At 39.8% G+C, this 20970-nt stretch overlaps 1 protein-coding gene across 15 annotated transcripts in view; it reads left to right on the top strand.

The window, feature by feature from the left end:
* epb41l2 (erythrocyte membrane protein band 4.1-like 2) overlaps nt 1-19942 on the top strand; it is a 107170-nt gene extending 87228 nt beyond the window's left edge. For 4 of the 15 annotated variants that reach the window (XM_088626904.1, XM_088626910.1, XM_088626909.1 and 1 more), the window contains 11 exons: nt 2036-2095; nt 2869-2931; nt 4891-5037; nt 6574-6735; nt 8244-8297; nt 8541-9071; nt 10068-10196; nt 10911-11030; nt 12419-12499; nt 15200-15314; nt 18994-19942. In XM_088626904.1, the coding sequence (XP_088483030.1) occupies nt 2036-2095; nt 2869-2931; nt 4891-5037; nt 6574-6735; nt 8244-8297; nt 8541-9071; nt 10068-10196; nt 10911-11030; nt 12419-12499; nt 15200-15307 (1455 nt within the window). In that variant the 3' untranslated portion in view covers nt 15308-15314; nt 18994-19942. Of the gene's footprint in view, nt 1-511; nt 1157-2035; nt 2096-2868; nt 2932-4890; nt 5038-6573; nt 6736-8243; nt 8298-8540; nt 9072-10067; nt 10197-10910; nt 11031-12418; nt 12500-15199; nt 15315-18993 lie in introns of all 15 variants that reach the window. The other 11 variants (XM_088626917.1, XM_088626912.1, XM_088626906.1 and 8 more) reach the window with 11 other exon arrangements.
* The last annotated feature ends 1028 nt before the right edge of the window (nt 19943-20970 follow it).

Genomic DNA, 20970 nt, shown 5'->3' with positions numbered 1-20970 from the left:
TACTTTTGAACAGGTTTGACAAGTGTATTATTCTTTAAATCCATAGGAAGTTCTTTTCACAGTCAGTTGAACACTGTTAATGCTCAGATTTCATAATATCTTGAATTTCATGTGCCAGTAATTAAAATTGTGAAATCTTACTTGCTTCCAGTTCTTAAAAGCCATTTCAGTTTTTGTTCCGGCTCACTGGATCTCTTTCTACTCACCAGTCAGGATGAATGTAACTACCTTTGAAAATGCCAGGGGAGGATCTAGACTGTGCTCGTATCCCACCCCAGTGCTAAACTGCACTTGCTTTTCCCCTTTACTGCAATGCTTTTAGTCTAGCCTGCTTCCATTTGTTGAATCTGCTACACTTCCTGACTTGAGATGCTCGACAGACTAATCTTCTGTTTCTTTTTTTTTCCTTTCTTTTTCCGCGCACTCTTTCTGTACGATTTGTCATGCACATTATTGTTTTTACTTTGCAATTTTATCCGGCCTGGGGTGGGGGGTGTTGGTTTCTGTTTAGTCACTACACATGTGCCCTCTCTCGCCAACTGGCTCCATTGCATCCCTTTCCATGAACCTGGATACCATCTCTGAGCTGGACGTCCTGTCTGACATCTCGGAGGACGACCCCTTGTCATTTGGAGAACTGGACCAGGAGCACCCTGGTGTTCCCGCTCCCAGTTCGGACGAGCATGCCGAGAGCATGGCCACACCAGAGCATGAGAATGTCACAACACGTTCCCCGCCAGACGTCCCCATTTGCAACCGCGACATTCCCCCCGCAAGCACAGACTTGGCAGAAGGAAGCATTACCTCTGTGGAGATAAAATCTGAATTTCACTTCTCGTTCTTTGGCTTGTGCAAAAGCCTCAGATTGCCCTCGCTGCTGGATGAGGATGGGTATATCTGTTTCCCCTCTCTGCCCGAAGATTGTGCCTCTTTCATGCCCCCCGGCCTTCAGCCCTACCTCCCCATCACCTCGCCCTCCCTCATTCCCTCCTTCTTTCTCATTTTCGCCCTGCTTCTCTCTGCATCCCAGTCGCTCCCCTTCTCCCTCACCCTCTCCCTTCCTCTCGCTCTGTCCCTTTGCTACCTGGAGCCTAAGGCGCCCTCTTTTAGCGCCCCTTGTGACTTTGACCTGATTGACAAACCAGAGCAAGAGGAGGTGTGTAACCCTGCTGCTTGATTGTTGCAATTCATGCTTTTCCGTCCATTTTCTGTTTTATTTTTCTTAAGCCTTGCAAGATTTTCTGTGTAAAATAGAAGAATAGGACCGATTGAAACACCAGCTTGAAGGCGGTGAAATCACAAATTCCAGTTTTGTTAATAAATTCAGTTCGGTTTATTTTTATATCGCGCCTTTCACAAGAAGGTTGCCCCAAGGCGCTTATATTCAGTTTGTTGGAAATAAACTTTAAGGCCGAAAATAAGTGCGTTATATAAAAAAATAAAGGCAATCTTATACAAAATAAAAGCACTTTGCTCTACAAAATTCAGGAAACTGTAGTCTAGCTCCTAATAAGTACATTGTATTGTATGTGAAGTGGTGTTGCTTTCATTTTAAAAAAGAGGTCAGTGCAATTTTATAGCATAATTATACTGTCAGTGCTATTTGTATACTGTTGTTTATACTGCTTTGTTATCTTTGGAAAAACTCCTTTCAAATATTAGGTAGTTCTAGTCTTAGTGCAGTAGTCGAAAAATATAAGGCAGATTTAAAAAGCCCCTTAAACATCTGCAGTAAATGCAGAGGTTCCAGAAGAGCTGCTTTGCATATTTGTTCTTGGAACATCTTGTAAATCAGAGTGACCATAATTATTTGAATTTGACGAAATGCACAGAAAAAAACGGAGTGCAAGATCTTCAAGACCAGCATGCCCTTGTCGTGTCTTCTCATTGCGCGCTGTGAATCACTGCCTGCGAACCACAGAGGGGATGGTGCTCTCTCCACCACGTTGTTTGTAGTGCTGCTTAGAATGAAGCCTCCCATCTTCCATTTCACCTTTTTGCAAACGCTCCTTCAACCATTTCTACAACGGTATAGGTGGAAGGAGAGCAGGTGGATGGCGCGACAGCACCAGCTACAGAGGCGGGAGCGGCTGAGGTCTGTGAAGGAAGTGCACATTCTGTGGTTCCTCGTTTCCTGCTTCTGAAATCACTTGGTCATGCTTTAGATACTAGAATGGCCTGCTGCGCTAAGGTGTGCTGTCTTTCGTGGGCTCTGTGGGTAACCTGACACAGCTGGAAGGAGAAGAAGGAAACTCGCAGCAGCTGGAGGTGGATGGCTTGTTTGTAGGATTCCTGGGCGTTTTCCTTGCTGCAGCTTCTGTTTGTGTTTGGGCAGGAAAAGTCAGCTGTGTGGTGCCAGTGGTGTACTTTTTTTTTTTTTTTTTTGTTCTGTTCTGCTTGATTGTAATGACCAGGGCATGCACTGTTTAGTAGCTGTCTAGTTACATACCACCAAAGCTAAATGGTCTTCAGCTTCTGGCTTTTTAACAGCCATAGTGGTCATTACTCATTTTTTCATTCACCTGCTACAATTCTAAATTTCAGCAGAACTCTGTTCCGTACAGTACAGCGTTTCTGTCAGTGTCTCATATTGCCCATTTCAACTAAATTGGCTGTTGGGTCTCCTTTTATATAGTTACCTTAAAGTGTATGCTGAATGTGAACACTGATAATTTCTAAACACAGTGTTTTGAGGTGTTATGTAGTTAGAAGCTATTTAAAAAGCTTGTTTTTGTAAAAAAAAAAACAAGTTCTTTTTTTTTGTGCCCTCAGTGGTTTTGACATTCCTTTGATTGGTGTTTTTTTCTTATTTCTGGACTGTCTGCTTTTTGCATTTTGCAAATGTCTTATTTCATTTTGATTCCACAGACGAAGTCATTGAGAGTAAAGGGGGAAAATATATATGTCAGACATAGCAATTTAATGTTGGAGGTTGGTATAAAACAGCTGTTTCTTGCTCCTGTCCTGGGCTGCTGCTCCTCAAGACTGCTTTTCACTCACAGGCTCTGTCTGTGGACACTGTGCATGATTTGCATGGGGATCCTGAGTGCATGTGAATCTTCCAGTACCGGCATACTTGCCTTCATACAGTATTCACTGTGAATCACCTGCTTATGTTGTTCTTTTTATTGGGAGAGGGGATGTTATTGTTCCAAGGTTTTGTTTAGGCAGCCACAATCAGATGCAGATTTCTGATTTATCTGGTAAACGTGTTCATAACCAGACTAATCTTTTCCTAAATAAAGGAGGACTGCTGCTTTGGTAGCTTTCTTATTAATATCACAAGCTTAATACAGTATTTATGATATGGTAACAAACTAAGCTCACTTAGATGTTTTCTAACTATGTACATAAAAAATTAAATGGTCAGTAGATTTCAAAAATCCTGTGATGAAGGGCAATGGTAACTAGGCGTACACTGTAACAACATTCACAGATGTCTTCTTAGCACTTAATCTGCTAGCTTAAACATTATAAGGTGAAGAGGACAGGGTGTCAGATGACATCGGTTTTGGGAAAATGTTGTCAAATGTAAGAGAATAAGAAGACCAAACTTTGAAAATGATATTCAGTCCGTGATGCTCAAGATTGTAGAGTTCCTTGCGTGGAAACCCTCTGATATGACGAGGTCCACTTGCAGAATCTGTGGATGGTGAGCCTGGTGTCGGCTCCAGCGGGGCCCAAAGGTGTTGTGCCTGCAAGAGGCTTGAGGCGCTCTGATCTTGCAGAGGATTTTTGGACACTGTCAAGCACCAGGCCGTTGCTACAGAGTTAAAGCTAAACGTCATGAGTCCACAGCATGACCGTGACCTGCATACCAACTGGATGCTAGCAGCTGTGTGCTGTCCATGCAGCTTGGACCTTGGAGCACTGGGGAATACTGTTCCCTGAACAAAAAGCCCAAACGACAATTTGGAGAACCTTGCACTACATGTGAAAAATTCATTTAACATGAATGACGACAACACTATGTCCTCCGCTGCCTCCCCATATACGAACAATAATTGAAAAGCACTAAAATCCAAGCCATTCCCCTGGATTCAGTCTTTGCTGCATTGAAGTATGGGTCTTTGGAAGACACACTATGGTACTGGTCTGAATTGTATTATTATACAGACGCAATGTTTATTCAACGTTTTGACCTGGCGTCCTTGCAACTCTGGTGATTCTGCAGCTCAGAACTGGTGAACCCGGTGATCCTGTGATCATTTTGACAAAGCACACATTGTGCCTCATGTCTCAGGATGCGACGTCCTATGTAGAGGAGCTCTTTCATCATTTCATTTAGTTCTTTATTGCCTGAATGAATGACAATCAAATTTGGAAAAATATGCAAGGTATTGTTACGTTTCATTATATTTACTTGACCATTTAATTTTTTGTGTATATTTCTGCACATTGAGACAAAGAGCAGAAGCGCTAAATATGCCACGACTCACTGAAATAAAACAAGTACGTTTCACAGAATACAAACCAAAGGTTTCCAAAAACAGTTCATTGTAAATAGAAAATTCAGAATTCCAATAAGTTTCTATCCAAAAATAAGATATATACATTTCTAAATACTAATGGTTTTGAAATACTTAAAAATACATTATATTTTGCATTAAAGTGGCAGTACTGCACTATTTATAGCACAATTGTGCCATCTACTGATTGTATCAGGAGCCTCAATTAGGTACACTCATAATAGTTCTTGTTGCTGTAGGTCAACTAAATATTTTTTAGCGTGAATATTTTTGCTATGACGATAGTCATATTTTCTCTTTATTGTTCAGCTGTCAGTGAGACTTGGCATATTTTATTTTTCCTTTTTATTTAAAAAATGTAATGTCCTTGTTATTCGTTGTCCCATTTTGTTTCCCTGCTGACCCTGTCCCCTACTGCTAGGACCTGGATAAGACCCAGGAGGATGTTTTGAAACATCAGGCTAGTATTAGTGAATTAAAGCGCTCTTTTATGGAATCCTCACCTGAGCCACGCCCAAATCAGTGGGAAAAGCGACTTACTGCAACCTTGCCTCTGCAGACACAAGGGGTATGTGTCCAATCCGCCTGCGTGCTGGGGGCATTCCAGTTTTCTCACGGCATGAAGGAAAAGGGGTTTTCCTCTCAGGTGGCAGATGGGATCCTCCTCTCTCCATCACACTAATATAATTAACGTGTAACGTTTCACTCACCACACTTACACATACTGTAGATCAGTTGGACTCTGCAGCAGTGCAGTCACGAACTTGCTCTGGAACAGCTTGAAAAGATTGCCGGTCGTTGTACTTTACCCCAGGTGTCATAGCAGTGCTGCTTTCAGCCAGCAGCTCATCATCCAGCACTGCTAGTTGTCATGAAGGGCTGGATGAGGTATTGTCTCTGACCAGCAAAGAGCTGCACTGTTGTAGAGTGACTTTATAAATACATCTTTAGATAAAATATGAAGACGGGATGACCTTCCTCGTATCCTTGATGGTAAGAACACAGAGCTTAATAACCTTAAAATGGTCATATTCCCCTCATTTCTACTTAATTATATTTAACTCTTTAGCATAATTGTCTGAGATGCTACACATTCAAATCTACTGTAGTACAGAGATTTGTTGGACTCTTAAGTTGCTTTTTGTATAATTTCATTCTATCTACTTTTCTTTGATTTAGATGTTCTCTTTGTGCAAGACTTAGGATTTCTGTTTCTGTTTTGCTGCAATTGGGTGTGTATATATATATGCAGTTTACATACTTGTGTGTATATACAGTAAATGGAGATAGCACTTTGTTTACTTACCTGATGAGTGTGGGAAGCTGAATTTCCAGATTTGTAAGAAGAGAAATCATTGAACTAGGGTACCTTGGATCTTCTGGATTATTTCTGAAGGTGTTTCCAGTCATCTGTATCTGTGTGCTTGACATGCATTTTGATTACCTGGGTTTTTATATAGTTTAATTCCTGTGTTCTGGTATCATCATTTGACTTCTGTATTTCACACCCATGAAAAGTCAGGAATAATGATTAAGCTAAAATTTGGAAGATGGCAAGTGTCTTAGCATTTTGGTTTACTGTACATGTTTCTGTCCCGCTGCCTCAAGTCCATGTTCTTCATTTCTAAGCCTTTCTGAAATGTTATACTTCAGTGGTTTTTAAGCCCATGTCCACGACCTTGTTTTATGCTTAATATTTTAATGTTATCTGTCACTCTCAAATCATTATAAAATAATTGTGTTTGGTTTTTCTTTGCTGTGATAGTCATCTTTGATTTTATTTGGTCATGGTATAAAGCTGCATAAAAATGTGATTAGCTTAGTGGCATTAATGTCTATATACAGTACGTTTTGCTTAATAAAATTACTTGCATTTAGTATGACAAAAGAGATCTCATCCCTTGAACTATTCCCGTAATTTTAAGATCCTACGCTTGAAATTGCAGATGTACTGTATAAAAATTGTTTTTTTGCTGTATTATGGTTTTCGCATGTAGTGTGGTTCTTCATGGAAATAACTCGTGTTTTCTTTTCGTAGGTGTCGTCTTGTCCCTGCCTTGCCTTAACTCTTGATTCTTTACTTCTCATTTTCTAACCTGTGTAGAGTTTAGAAGAGGAGATAACAACCATTTTATTAAGTAAAGAAAGCTTTTCTGCTGGTTTCACTGGTTTCTTCTCTTCTGCCACCAAGCGAACAACAGAGGGTGCTATTGTCATAGCTCCACCTGAGTCTCTTTCTCTCTGTCTGGCCACACAGCCTGCTGAGGTGCTTCCTTGTAAAACAGTTTGGTGTTTAAGTCAAACACTAACAGGCCTCATCTTCTGCTGTGCTGCCCCATAGCTCCATCTTGGATTACTGTTCTAAATTTATGCTCAGTCCATCATCATTAAATTAAGAATTGTAATACACTTGATAATTAATAATGAAATCCCTACACATATCGCTTTTCTGGACGCTCCACTCAAAGTTCTTTACAAGTTTTGGGTACTCCCCTCCACCACCAACGTGTAGCCCCACCTGGATGGTGCGACAGCAGCCAAGGGCACCAGTAGTGCACCAGTATTTACAGTAGGCGACTGGAGGTATCTAAAGGAAAAGGGGGCTGAACTGTGAATTGATCTGTGGTTAGCGCCGCTGCCTCACAGCTCTTGAGTGCTCGGTTTAATTTTGGCTTTGGACTCCTCCTGCAGGCAGTTTTCATGTTATCTGGGCCGTTTCTTTGTGCCCCTTAAAACATGCTGGCTAGGTTAATTGGGGTCTCTAAATTCCGCAGCTTTACGGTAAAGGATGGATAGGTGGATGCTAAGGAAAAGTACCTCTTCTCGTTACGTTCATATACAGATAACTCGCCATTTTACTATTAATCAATATGTAATCAGTGGTATATTTACCTTGAGGGCTCTCACTTTAAGAAAAATACATGATGCTTGTTCTACCAGACATGTTTAAATTTCACCAGTATTTCAGAGGATCTTAGTGTCTTTTCGCTCCTGTTGTGGGGAAGCATTGTGTAGTGGTTAGTGCCTGTATTCCCCCTTGTATGGCCTTGGGCTCGGGTCTCTTGACCGCTCTAGTTTGCTCAACTGGAAAAGAAGTGCAGTGGGTACCTCTCAATGGACAGTATCCAGGGGAGAGTCATGTTCTCTTAACACTGCAGAAAGACCAGAATCAGCTTCACTCTGATCACATACTAGACCCGAGTATACCCTATGCGTATACCTATTTACCTTTTGTAAAACCTTTGTAGCTAATCAAACTGTCTTACTGTAACAGACGGGTAGACTTTAAAGGGTTTTGCAAACAGTGCTGAATATGTTATTTAATGGTTGACAATGTTTTTTGTAAAGCTAATTAGTATTACTCTTTCTCAGAAATTAATTCTCTGCTGCTTTTCATTGATTAAAGGACTGACCATAAATTTAGGTTTAACATTTGTAATCAGTAAATCATTCTTTCATTATAACTGCTTGTGCTAATAACAGTTTTGGCTTCATTAGGCTTTTATTGTGCAGTTCATTGCATTGTTTGTAATATAAAATACTATAGGACTGTAAAGGGTTCTTTATATACTTTTGTGACAGTGCACGTAAAAGTGTGCATTTTTAAAAAGTTCATAGTCATTTGCTGTAGGGCAAGAGAAAAAATATTTCTCATTTATTTCCATACGTATCCAGAGTATTATTCTGTGGGACCTGTACAGTGCTATAGTTGTGTCTCCTGATGATAGTAAAGTCTGAGTGACTGGTTCCTTTGGTTACTCTTATGTTCCACAGAAAACCCCAACAAGAGCAGATGGAACTCAGCCAGGCAGCAAAGACGTTACCGAGGTGGACTTGAGTTATAAGATCCATTTAGTATCGCACCATTTTCTACTACACATTTCGAGTTCATTTATTTCAGCATTCACGATTTCCTTTTTCCTTCTGTTTTACACCTTTCACAAAACACCACGTGTGATCCATTCACCATCTGTTTGTCTTTTTTTTTATTTTCCCTTCTGTTTTTTTTGTTTTGCTTTCATCACGTATGTTTGCGTTTTCCATCCGTTTCTGTTTTGTTTCCCTGTGTAGAGCTCAGATGACAAACAGAAACCAGAGACGGGCGAGCAGGCAGAGGTTGAGATAGAAGAGACGGTAGTCATTGAAGAGATCAGGAGAACCCCCAAAGTTAAAACGGGAGCTCAGGCCGCCGTTAGCCCAGAGATTGGCGACTCTTCAGTGAAGCAGGAGAAGGAGGAGAGGAGGGCTAGCACATCCTCGGGCAGCCACAGCGAAAGCGAGGACGAAGCGGAGTACCATCCTGAAGTGACTGGCGTGTCCCCGGACCAGATCAAAGCAGGACCAGAGGAGAAGGGCTCCCAGCAGGAGAGCGTGCATGCGGCAGAGACGCCAGCAGGCGAAGTCGCAGTGCCCCTCTCTTCTTCAGACGCTGCGGTGGAGGAAGATGTCGAAGAGCCGAAAGAGCAGGAACATGAAGAGAAGGATGGCCGAACGGAGACAGAGGAGCTGCCCGAAGCAGCGACGGTGGAGGAGCCCAGAGTAAACGGAGACATGTTTCACGGTGAAACTGAGCACATTCCGCAGGTTATCTGTTGCTCGGAGGTAAATTCCGGCTCGCCGAGGTTTTCTTGACCCGGACTCATTTTGGTGCCACCTGCCGCTTTCTCATGCTGTCTTCCCATTCCTGCTGTTGCTGAAAACCTAAGAGCCAATGAGTGGGGATTGAAGCCCTGTTCTTTTTCACAGTGGGTTGCTTGACAAAAAAACGCCGTTACCTCCCCATGCAGAAACACGCTGGTCATGCAGCACAAGCTCTGCCTGCTTCGGTCTTGGTTTCTGGCTGCCTCTCTTAAACTGAAGCAGCCCTTGTCAGTTGAAATATTTCATTCTTTCATTAAATTTTAGTTGCATTTTACAACTTGATTATTCACTTATTATTTATGATTTATTTCCAAGTCCCAGTCTTGGTCCATGTGAATGTGTTTTGTGTTGTTTAGTGGAAGCGTGATATGTGTTCTTGTCTGTCGAATGTGGTTTGCTACGAGAAGTCTATGCATGTGTAGCTCACTGTGTGAAAGCCGATGTAATTGTTTCCCCTGTCTAAAATGCTCCTTTTAAGTTTTTAACCCTCATAATTCTGTTGAACACAAGAAAAAATCTTGACCTTCCGATAACTCATTTGGTAGAGAAACAACATCTAGTAATTATTGTACTGATCATTTATGTTGGCTTTTTTGAAAAGTATTTATTGTGACTGATCCTGTAGCTTTAAAAATATGTTGAATCCTTTGGAATTTGGAAGTTTTTTTAACACTTAATAGTTTTTTTGTAAATTTTTCTTGTAAACTCTGTATCTGCTGTCTCCTACTGGTTAAACCATCTGTTTACTTACTGATAGTGTTAACCGAATGTCCCTTTTCACTGCCCAATCTTTTACTTTTGTGGGTTGTACTGAGATCATTTGTCACTTGTGAGAACTGAGCTTTTTAGCCTTTGTAGGGATGGCACTGTGCTTGTATTCATGGCATGCGTGTGGATTAGCTGGCCAACAAAGACTGTAGTGTTTGTTTTGTTCATTGCCTTGATCTCCATTTGCAGCCTCCTGTGGTAAAGACTGAGATGGTGACCATCTCTGATGCCTTCGCTGCCCAGAAAATGGAAATATCAACAAAAGAAGTTCCTATAGTGCACACTGAGACTAAAACGATCACATATGAAGCTTCTCAGGTATAAATACATAAAAACGATATCATGACAAGTTAGTCATCTACATCAAAGGGCAATGTTTCCAAAAATGTCCAGACAGTTCAAAGTACTGTATATGGAAAGAGAGAGACTCTTTTGAGAGACTTCCTGAGAGATAATAATGAAACAATTCTCTGCCATATTTTTTTATTGGATTTCACCCAGTATCTTTACATACTTGTAAGCTATTGTGCACCTCCACAAGCATAGATTTGAATTATTGGAAAATAAGTACTTAGCTTTCCTTGCACACGTTAATACTATAATTTTCAGTTAAATAAAAGGATCAATGCAAGTTCAGTTTGTGAGAATAGAATATACAGTATGGAGTACATAATTACCAAACTTTCAAACTGACGTACAGTACAGCCTCGGTAATTGGTAAATGGGAGTTTGTTTAATTAGGGGTCCTTTAGCCTCACCATAAATATGCTTCAGTGAAAGATGTGCATTGACCAGCTTTATTGTTACTGTATAAGAAAGCACAACTTTCCTTATGTAAACAGTTACGTCTCTTTAATTCACCTGTTTTGACTGCGGTAATCTTTACTTGCAAAGGATTGTCCGGCACCTATGTCATATTTTGTACTTTTTGTCCCCGAGAGTTCTTTCGTCTTTGGGCGTTCTTTGAATGTCCTAGTTCAGCAACGGCCTTGAGTGAAAGCATGAGAACTTGTAGTGCCTTTTGTCTTGAAGCTGGATGGCGGTGGAGAAGGTGAACCTGGCATTCTCATGACTGCACAGACCATCACCTCTGAATCCCTCTGCACCACCACCACTACACACATTACCAAGGTAATGGTTCGGGAAGGGCAGGTAGGTGACGCACCACCTAGTATCATTGTGTTTGAGAAGTCAAGGGGCAGAGACGACCACGATTTCAAGAAGTTATTTGTTTTACATTTGTTTTTTAGTTTTGCCAGTCTTCATTTTTGCTGTTCTTCCTTATTTCTTTTAAAAACGTTTTACCCATGGTTCCTCTTCTGTGTCTAGTATTATCTCGGGTTATTTCAAGCGGAATGTGGAGGTTATTTTCATTGGATGTAGATTCTGTAATTGTCAAATATCAGTGTTGAGATTTGGCCTGCAGACACCATCTTTGGTATTGCAAGTAATCCCTTGGCAAACAAGATCTAACATCTTGAAATGGTCTAACCAAGGAAAGCAGTACATGATCAAATGAACAAATCTGTAGCATGTACAGTAGGTTCACTTCTTTTTCAACTAATAAACGTAGATCCTGTAATGTGTCAAAAATGTACATTGTACACAGTATATACACATTTAGAACTTAAAACCTTAAAAAGAGTTTTATAACAAATATTTAATTTCAGCTGCGCTTTTATTTTTCACACAAAATCTCATGAACTGACTCGATGTCTTGCATAGATGCAATACTAGTGACATTGTCAAAAACAATTACTGTCTCCAAAGAGATTGTTAATTACGTTGAGCAACAAGTGCGGAGTGAATACTGTAATCTAAAGTCGGTGACCCCTAACTTCATTGTCACTAGTCGAGAACATAAAGAAGAGAGTTTGCAAATGGGAGAGGGCCAGTGATCCATCTAGCTATAGGTGTGGACAGGAAGCACACGGTGATGCTGTCGCTGTCAGCATGAGCATTAGCAACAGAGTGGACGGCAGATTGTAGATGGGCCATTAGCAAGCCTGTCATGTCTATGACAGCTAATCGAGTCTGGGAGAGTGTTGTCATCATTAAATGTGCACTGAGGGCCATGTCACCAAGCAAATGTTACAGTGACATGCCACTTGAGAATGTTGTCTCTTTAAAGAAAAGGCAGTAGCTTGTCCTCTGATTTTGTCACATTAATAATTGATATTTTCTTTAGTGTAATATCCCCAAAAAAGAGATTAAAGGTTCCATTCTCTTCAGTCTTTTTAAATTGGAAGCTATAATGAATCAAGTGTTTCATAGACATTAATTCTCTAAAATTAAATTTCATTTTTTCAATTTTGGCTTTGTGGTTGATTTTTTTATAGTTCTTTTTATGGTTCTGTATTGGTAATTAGTAGTTTCTGCATATGATGTAAAGAAACTAAAGAACTGTGTAAAAAGAGTTGCTTTTTTTCTTATGATTTTCCATCTAATTAATGTCTGAAGAATTGTAAATTCCATTGTTACTTATCCATATGCTCCTACCGCAAGTGCAGTATTTATTAGATTAACTTTTTCCCCCTCAGACAGTAAAAGGTGGACTTTCTGAGACCAGGATTGAAAAGCGCATTGTCATCACAGGAGATGCAGACATTGACCACGATGAGGTGCGTACTGGCTCTGTTCTGTGAAGTTGTGCCCTGATGTCATGGCTAGGAGTATGATTGTTACTGCTATTGCTGCTGCCATGGAAACTGTACATTTGCGCATTGGCTTTGAAATCTAAGCAGTCATCTAAATCTTAAACTTAAAAAGTAAGCAGCACAGGTGTTTTAAATTACTGTGCATTGTTGCCATAATAAATGTAACTTTTTGGATAGGGCTGGTATATAGAAATCACTAGCGAACATGCATGAAAGGCAAAACAATTTGCCAAATCAAACTCTGTTTGAGACTGAAGCTGCAGCCAAACAGCGTTACAATTCCACTGTAACTGTTGTCCGCTGAGTGAATCTGTCAGTTGAAAAGTATTTGTCCTGTGGCTTACTCATTAGATTTGCTGCTTTCAGCTATGACTGTACTGACTGTACTGTTAACCTCTGCTGTTCCATACTTTTCATGCATAGAGAATGTCTTGGATTTCTAAATGATAATGTGTGATATTTACATATTTTTGCTGTAAGAAAATGTTATCCCTATTCATATGTTTCTTGGAATCTCACACTGCAGTGCAGAAGTCTTAGATATCCTGGAATAGTCAACAAGTTTGTTATGAGCATAAGTAGTTTGCTCCATTAGTGCTTTCTACTATTACAAGAACTTAAGCTGGGCAAGAAGAAACCAAACATGTGGTTCAGCAAACTTTAATGTAATTTATATAATTTTATATAAATATAAATTAAACTAAAAAGGTAAACTACATGTGCAATATGAAGAGACGTAGTGCCTAATACATCACATTTACCAGCCAAATATAATTGACTTATTGTCAGATGTTCCTCCAGTTTCTGTGTGTAAATGTGTATCAAGGTAAAATGCTACTTTTCCTGTTATAAAATAAAGAACTAACAGGATAAACTTCTAGTTTGAAACAAAATGGCTAAATGTTCAGTAGGAGATTGCAATAGAATTGTTTTTGAATGAAGAAGGAAAAAGCTTGCTTAAAAAGAGTATAATGCAAAACAAATTTCACAGCAGTGTATAACACTGCAATTCATTAAAATCCCACTAATTATCACCTGTACCATTGGAAAAAACAGTGCTACTTAGTATTCTTGTACTTTGTAAATCCATATGGTACAGGAAATGTAAAAGGTTGTCCATATTATTGATCTCTCTTTCTTTGCATATTATGTAGGAAAGGCTTAGTGGCATGATTCCAATAAATTGTTATTGAAATGGTTTTGCAAATGTCATGTGCATTAGTAGAAATTTTCAGCAACTGGAAAATGTGTACTCACAAGGGATAAACAATCTATGTTCAGAGTAAAGAAAATATTAATTAAATATTTAGTTTAATCCTCCCACTAATTTATCATTGATATGGAATTTACCTCCTTCTGCTTTTCAAAAGTGGTTTTCAGAACTTAATATCTGAGAAATTAATTTACAAACAACTTTATGATGCCATTTGGAGTTATTAATGTTTGAGCAGACAGTACATCCTTCCCACAGAAACGAGCAGACAAGGCTTATAAACGAGATGAGCTCAGTCAAGTTAATTACAGAGCGGCAGAGGTTCTCAGCTATAGGGAGTGTCGTGGATTTCTAAATGAGTCAAAAACAGTAAATATTTATAACATCACAAAAATAAAAACACAGATACAGGTTTTCCAATTCTTCTATTTGTAGACCCTTAGATTGGTTTTGGCTTTGATTGCACTTCAGCAGGAGAAAAACAAAAACAGGGCTGTTTGAAAGTACAATCGATCTGTTGGTGACTTGAATGAGATGTACTTTACATTGGGAAGGCAGCTCAGATGAACAATGAGACTGTATTCACTGGTGATAGTGAGGGTGATTTTTGCAAATCTGTATTTTAAGTGTGGTCTCTGTTTTACCACTTCAGGGAAAAAGGAAAGAAAATGTAACCTTCAAAAGGCGTGTTTTAATGTCCCCCTGTTTAAAGAAAAGATGTTTATACAGAAGGGTCTTAACATTCGCAAGGGTTCAATGCAAATAATCATTACAAATAGCCCAATTAGCATATGATCATGTCCACCCCTATACTGTTGCATAATATACTACAGTATATGGTACAGTATGTGTGGTTATGAGACATACAGTAGGTAATCCTACCTTATGATAATTAAAGTACTATTGCATTGGGTTTAGGTTAATTAAAATAACATTTACTAACTAAAACAATAGTAATCCATTTAAATAAGCAAGATGAATATCTCCTGTGGGTTTAGCCTATCTTTCTCTGCCTCTGTACTCTGCTGTACTGAAACATGCAATACAACTGTCAGAGAGCCTTTAAAGTCTTCTCCAGCTTGTCATTTCCCACACTGCTGAGACAGAACCCGGAGCGTTCATTACGATACAAAAACAAGGCCACACTGAGATGGAGGTGTTGGGTACTTGGGCAGAGGGCAGGGAGAGACTCACTTACCAGCTAGATTTATTTCACGATCTTAGTCTGTTTTGCCACTAATTTCAACGTTGCAGTTAACAAATTTCAGCTCGGTTTCATCCTGCTCTGCTCTTCTTCCATACAAGACCCTGTTGACCAGACAGAATCGCAAGCAAATAAGTGAATTTGCTTAAATCACCAGGGCAAGCTTGATTAATTTGCTTTTCATTTTGTTTTGCCACTTTCTTTTACTTTGTCTTCACCCTGTGTTTGCATGTGGAATTCTGGGTAGGCCTTGGCCCAGGCAATTAAGGAAGCCAAAGAGCAGCACCCTGACATGTCAGTGACCCGGGTGGTGGTGCACAAAGAGACCGAGCTCACAGAGGAGGGGGAGGACTGAATGCCAGGTAAGGGACCGCAACATTCAGAGAGGCCTCGTCACCTCTTCTTCTGCTTCTCTGCCATTATCTTCCGGCCTGACGTTTTTGAGAACCACCATCAAATGCTACACGCAGCCTGGAGTGCTTTTTCTTACTATGTTTTACAGCCTTAGGTTATCTTTTGAATTCCTTTCTATCGCAGTTTTTGTTGGTTGTACCTTTGCTACAGTACCTCCGATATCCAAGATCACTAATTTTTGTGAGATCTGAATCAGTTTTGATTGTGCATCTTGACACATCACACACTTTCAGAGTGGTTCACTTGAGGTATGTGTAATATTTCCATCTCAGTTTACACTAGCACAAAATTACATCCCAGTTTGGCAAGAACAACAATAACAGTTCCTTGTATTTATGTAGTGTTTTTTAAGCCCAAAGGATTGCCTCCCAGAAATTTAAGTCTTGCTTAAAGACGATGTTCTCATTGAAGAGTTTCAACAGTGGATGAACAAAGTTTCTTTATAAATGAATTTCTGCTTGTGAGGTACATGAATTTGCCTTGAGCACTCAAATTTGTGTGTTTCTGGCTTTTTTTTAACTATGGGTAATTTTTCATCAGGTCTTAATTGTCTGCATGGCATTTGTTTAAATATTATATTTGCATATAATGTTACATTTCATTACATTTTAGCTTACACTGGTATATTTGGCATTTTAGCATCTGCCTTGTTGTATTAGGAGTTGGCTCAATATCAGTAAAATGCATTTAATTAGAATTTATTAGTAGTATAGTGCACAGCATAGGGTACAAATCATTATACACTTAAGTTTTAAGCAGTTACATTTAGAAAAATGTTCAAATAACTCCATTCTTTTTACGACAAATTCATACTAATATTATAAGTAAACTTGATACTGAATCCATGTAATTTAAATTTGATGTCAGGGTACTGAAGTGTTTTTCATATTTTTATTTATTTTCCTTATTAAAAAGCAATTATAAGGTCTAATAAGGTTAATTTATTGTTCACTTATGAACAATATTTTGAAAATAAGTCTGTACTGTTTGCATCAGTGTAGTACAGATAGAGGACAAAAGATGGAAACACCAGTGTTAAGTCCGTTCATAAGGATCTAGACCAGCAGGTGTGGCCTGTAGATCTTCCACAAGAAAGGCGGTTCAGCTCATGGCCTGTTGATGGAGGCTGTCTTGGGGCGTTGTTCTGGAACATCACATTCATGCTCCAGTGGGTTCTAGTGACTGACTTGGCCATGACATATGGAGGACATCAGAGTCATGATCATCAGACCCTTGTGTGACCACACATACTCTGTAGATAGGGGGGTTGTCATCCTCAAAGACGCCCCTCCCAGCAAGAAATAAATGGTGCAACATGGGGTGAGGATGATCACTCATTACCATTAAAATAGTAGCTAGAATGAGAATGAGTGTACTCGTACCATGCCAGACAAATGTGCCCCTCCCAGAACATTACTGAACCACCAGAACCCTTCACTGATGGAACCAAGCACTTAGGTTAGTGCTACAGTATGTGTGCACTTCTCTGTAAAGAACTTGGTGAAGGATGCCAGCAAGCATATCACCTGCAACTCACTACTGACAACCCACTGAAGCTCAGCAGGTGTGAGCCTGGTCAGTACCTGGATGAAAAATCTAAGGTTGCTGCTAGAAGAGGTGTTAGTGGGACCAGTAGGGGGCGCTCACCCTGCAGACTTTGTGGGTCCTAATGCTTCAGCATAGCGACAGGGACACTATAATGTAAAATAGGCACTGTCCTTTGGATGAGACATAAAACTGAGGTCCTGACTCTCTGTGGTCATTACAAATCCCGGGGTGTTTCTCTCAAAGAGAACGGGTGTTACCCTGGCATCCTTTCCTCCAAAAAATCAGCCTCCAAAATAAGTTCCGTTTACATGGCCTGAAAGAAGTGGAACTTCTTCAGGTGTTCTTCAGATGGCACACCCCATCCGTGTCGAGGTGCGATGAGTGGTGCGTTCTTTTATGGATTTTTCTGCACCAGTGTTGTACTAAACTGTCAGTTGACTAACTGTCGACTGTCTGTTGATGTGCACATTTTGTATCCGCCTCCTTTCACTTCTTTCATCAAAGACAAAGCCATTTTTGACCACCGGCCTGCCATTGGCTGGGTGTCTATTGGGTGGTGGACCATTCCAGATACACACTAGACACTGTTGAGCTTGGAAAACCCAGTTCTTGACACACTCAAACCAGTGTGCCTGGCACCTACTATCACATACTTTTCAAAGGCACTTAAATATTTTTTCTTCTCCCTCACATACACAATCCATGTCTTAAGTTGTCTCAAATCCTTCTTTAACTTGTCTCCTCCCCTCCCTCTACACTGATTGCAGTGGATTTAACAGGTGAAATAAATTAGGGGTCATAGCTTTCACCTGGATTCACCTCGTCAGTCGATTTCAAGAGCGGGCATCCCTAATCTTTTGTACACTCAATGTATATGATTGCTGAACTGTGTATATATATATAATCTCATAATTTATGATAATTATCTTTGGAGGTGATTAAAACTATAATCTATATAAAATATATACAAAAAAAGTTGGGACCATGAAAACTATGGTAGCCCTGCCACCATAGTATTTTTTCACGTGCAAATAGAGCCTTTATTTTCAGCTTGGACTGCTTTTGTACTGCAAAACTGAAGTTTAAATGCACTAATACCACCTCAGGAAAGGTCAAATCTCATTCTGGAAAAAGATTAGTACAATGTAGAGTTCCTTTTGTTGTAAAAGTCACACAACAATAGTCTATTTGTAGAAGGTGGCTAGGACTAAAGAAGTAAATATTTTATTTATCAAGTCATTGTCTCGTGTGTGGTATAATCCTTGTTAAATTTGTGTTTAATCATCATTTTAAAATTTATGAGCAGATGGGGGGAAAAAATGTACCTCCACCTTCCAGTGGGTAATGCCTTAAAAAGCTGTGAAGGAAACCAGGCCAGACTCGGGAGCTGTTCTAATGAGATTGTTTCTGAAGGATAAATACATATTGTAGCGATCTGCTCTTCCCAACATTGGAGCCTTTGTTCCAATACATATTTATTTTCAGCACACAAGGATGAGTATATTGCTAAAACCATATATGCATTTTCATTTTTTGATAACGAAATCCATGCAGTTGTTGAGTTCAGTTTCCCCCCTTGAACTCTATCAGCTTTTGCTTTTATGAAGTCTACCATTTCTACCTGCTTGGGAGTTTTCTATTTCTGCTTTTTCATATCCATTTATTTTTTTTACGTTCAGAAAAATTGAAAGGCTTCTGGACCAGCAATTAATTTTGTAGTTTTACAGAAGAGGTTGGGAGCATAGGAAGAAAGATGTGATCTGTTACCAAGTGAACAGTTACCCCCTTTGGCATAAACAGCGACATGTGGAGCATCAACAGTTTGACACCAGGGGAAAATGTGTGCTGCATGCTCCGTCAAAGCCAGTATGACTAACACTGCTGATTAATGCTGAACTAACTCTTGTTTGCTTATTATTAATTATAGAAAGTTTTAATTAAGAATAAACAAGCCCTACGGTAGTATCTTTACCGAATACAGAAGAGCAGATAAAAGGATCTCAAAGAAATGTGTAGTATTTTGCTTCTATTTGCTGTTTTATGATTTTATTATTTTGTGTTATTCTTACTATATTTTAGAACTGAGAAGAGGACACTTGGATTTTTAAGTAAATCCAGAAATCCACCGAATGAAGCATCTGTTCAGCTACGCAAGAAGAACAGCTGAGGATGATACCATTATTTTTATTGTTTTTTAAGAAAACCACTTAACATTTTTAGATCATTTTCGTTGTATTTTCTGTGCTTTTGCAAATTTGTCTACCATTATTAAAAAACAAAAAGAATTTATACGTGATCAGTTTTATTGTAAGACACATTCACTTTGGATACTTTTCTAGTTTGTACAGAATAGTATTGGATTAACAAACATCATAAGAAGTCTGATGGGTGAACAAATATACATCTTAAGACACAGTATAACTAAGTGAGCAGCCTAGATTTGGAACTGGTCAGTGTACCTTGTAATCTATAAAAATGTGCAGCAAAGTTTCCTCGGATATATATAAAGGAACCAGGTAAGACGAAGCACTGTGTCATTAAGGACATTGCACTACAGTGCCAACACATTCTCAGATGCAGTCAACTTAAACATTCCATGTTGGGGAGGTATTGTGTATTAACTTCTCCCTGATAAAAACCTTAAATTTTAGGCAGCTTAATTCTTTGCTTTCCATAACTTTCTGGCATAATTAATCTGATTTATATTTTTAGAATACTTTTGCTATCTTTAACACTTTGTCTTGATGTCTAAACCAATTTAGATGTTCCTCTGGCTAATTTGCTTTTTAATTTGTGTAATTGTTTTCAGAACTTTGTTCTGAAGAAACATTTGATCTTTTCCTGTAGATAAAAAATAACTTTTCTTAGCAATATGATGACATGAATTTCAGAAACCCATTGTTGATGTCAGTTTGCTTTTTTTTGACCCTGTGTATAGCAAAAATACACTTAGGTTTTTAGCAGCTTTAAAGATGTGTTTTGTTTTTCCTCTGTAATGCTGTTAAAATAAAAGCTTGTTTATATCCAAGTGTGTTTTTTTATTTGCTTACTTTTCTTAGACTTGGAAGAACTTTATTTTTCCACAAGGCACTTCATTTGTGTTCCTGGGTACATGAACATCCTTCACACATGCATACAAACATATACAAAAAAATGAAGTCATATTAACACAGCTTCTACTGTTAAGAAAAATGCGATCTAAAATGCCATTTATGCAAGTCAATTGAAAGTGACATTCACTGTCATCAGGATCCGGAGTCAGGAAAGGGGAGGACGTAGCTGTGATTCAGAGAAGCAGGGAGCTTCTCGGAGTTCTGGCCCGGATGAGGAACAGGGAACAGGGACTGAAGCAGGAGCCTGGAGAGATGCTGAAGCAGTGGAGTTGGTTCGTATCGTGTCGTGCAGGAGAGCTTGCAAGAAAAGTCCTGCACAGCTCCCCTCATCGCCTTTGCTCAAGTGCATTAGCCTCTTGGGCCTCCTGAGCGTGGTGGGCCGCGATCTGCAGTACTTCACCAAGCCCTGCCAGACTGTGACGCTCGCTGGAAGAGGCCGCTGGTTCTTGCTGACAGGCTGGTAGTCCCCAGGGCTGGAGCTCAGTGACTTCCGGAGGGAAGTGGCGGGGCTCGGAGATGGCCGAGGCAGGATGGAGAAGGGGAAGCTGTGGTGGTGAACTGGTCTGGTCTGATTGGCGTACGCGGTCGTCGGGCCAGGATGCGCTGTCATGTGGGGAGCTGGTGGAGAACTTGGAGCTGCTGGTCTGATGCTGAGCAAGAGACTGGAACTGTCAGTCGCACTGTCGTTATCTAGGAAGCAGCTCAATGACAGAGCACTGGACCAGTGGCATAACCCGGTTTAAAGTGTGAGGTTAACTGGTTGAAGAGGGTTGGGAAATCTGGCCTAAGTGAGTCTCAGTACCCCCGAGAGGAATGTGACTTCTTGTGGAAATGCCCACAGTTCCTGAGGAAACCAAGAACTGCAAGCTCCCACTCATCACTTCCATGATATTAACTACTGTATGTTGTTCACTCCTTTGCTGTTGCACGGCAACAAGAATGG

The sequence above is a fragment of the Lepisosteus platostomus genome, chromosome 3 (assembly GCF_059453375.1).
Source record: "Lepisosteus platostomus isolate fLepPlt1 chromosome 3, fLepPlt1.hap1, whole genome shotgun sequence".
NCBI lineage: Eukaryota > Metazoa > Chordata > Actinopteri > Semionotiformes > Lepisosteidae > Lepisosteus > Lepisosteus platostomus.
The sequence above is the reverse complement of the archived record's forward strand: the minus strand, read 5'-3'. Positions and strand labels throughout refer to the sequence as shown.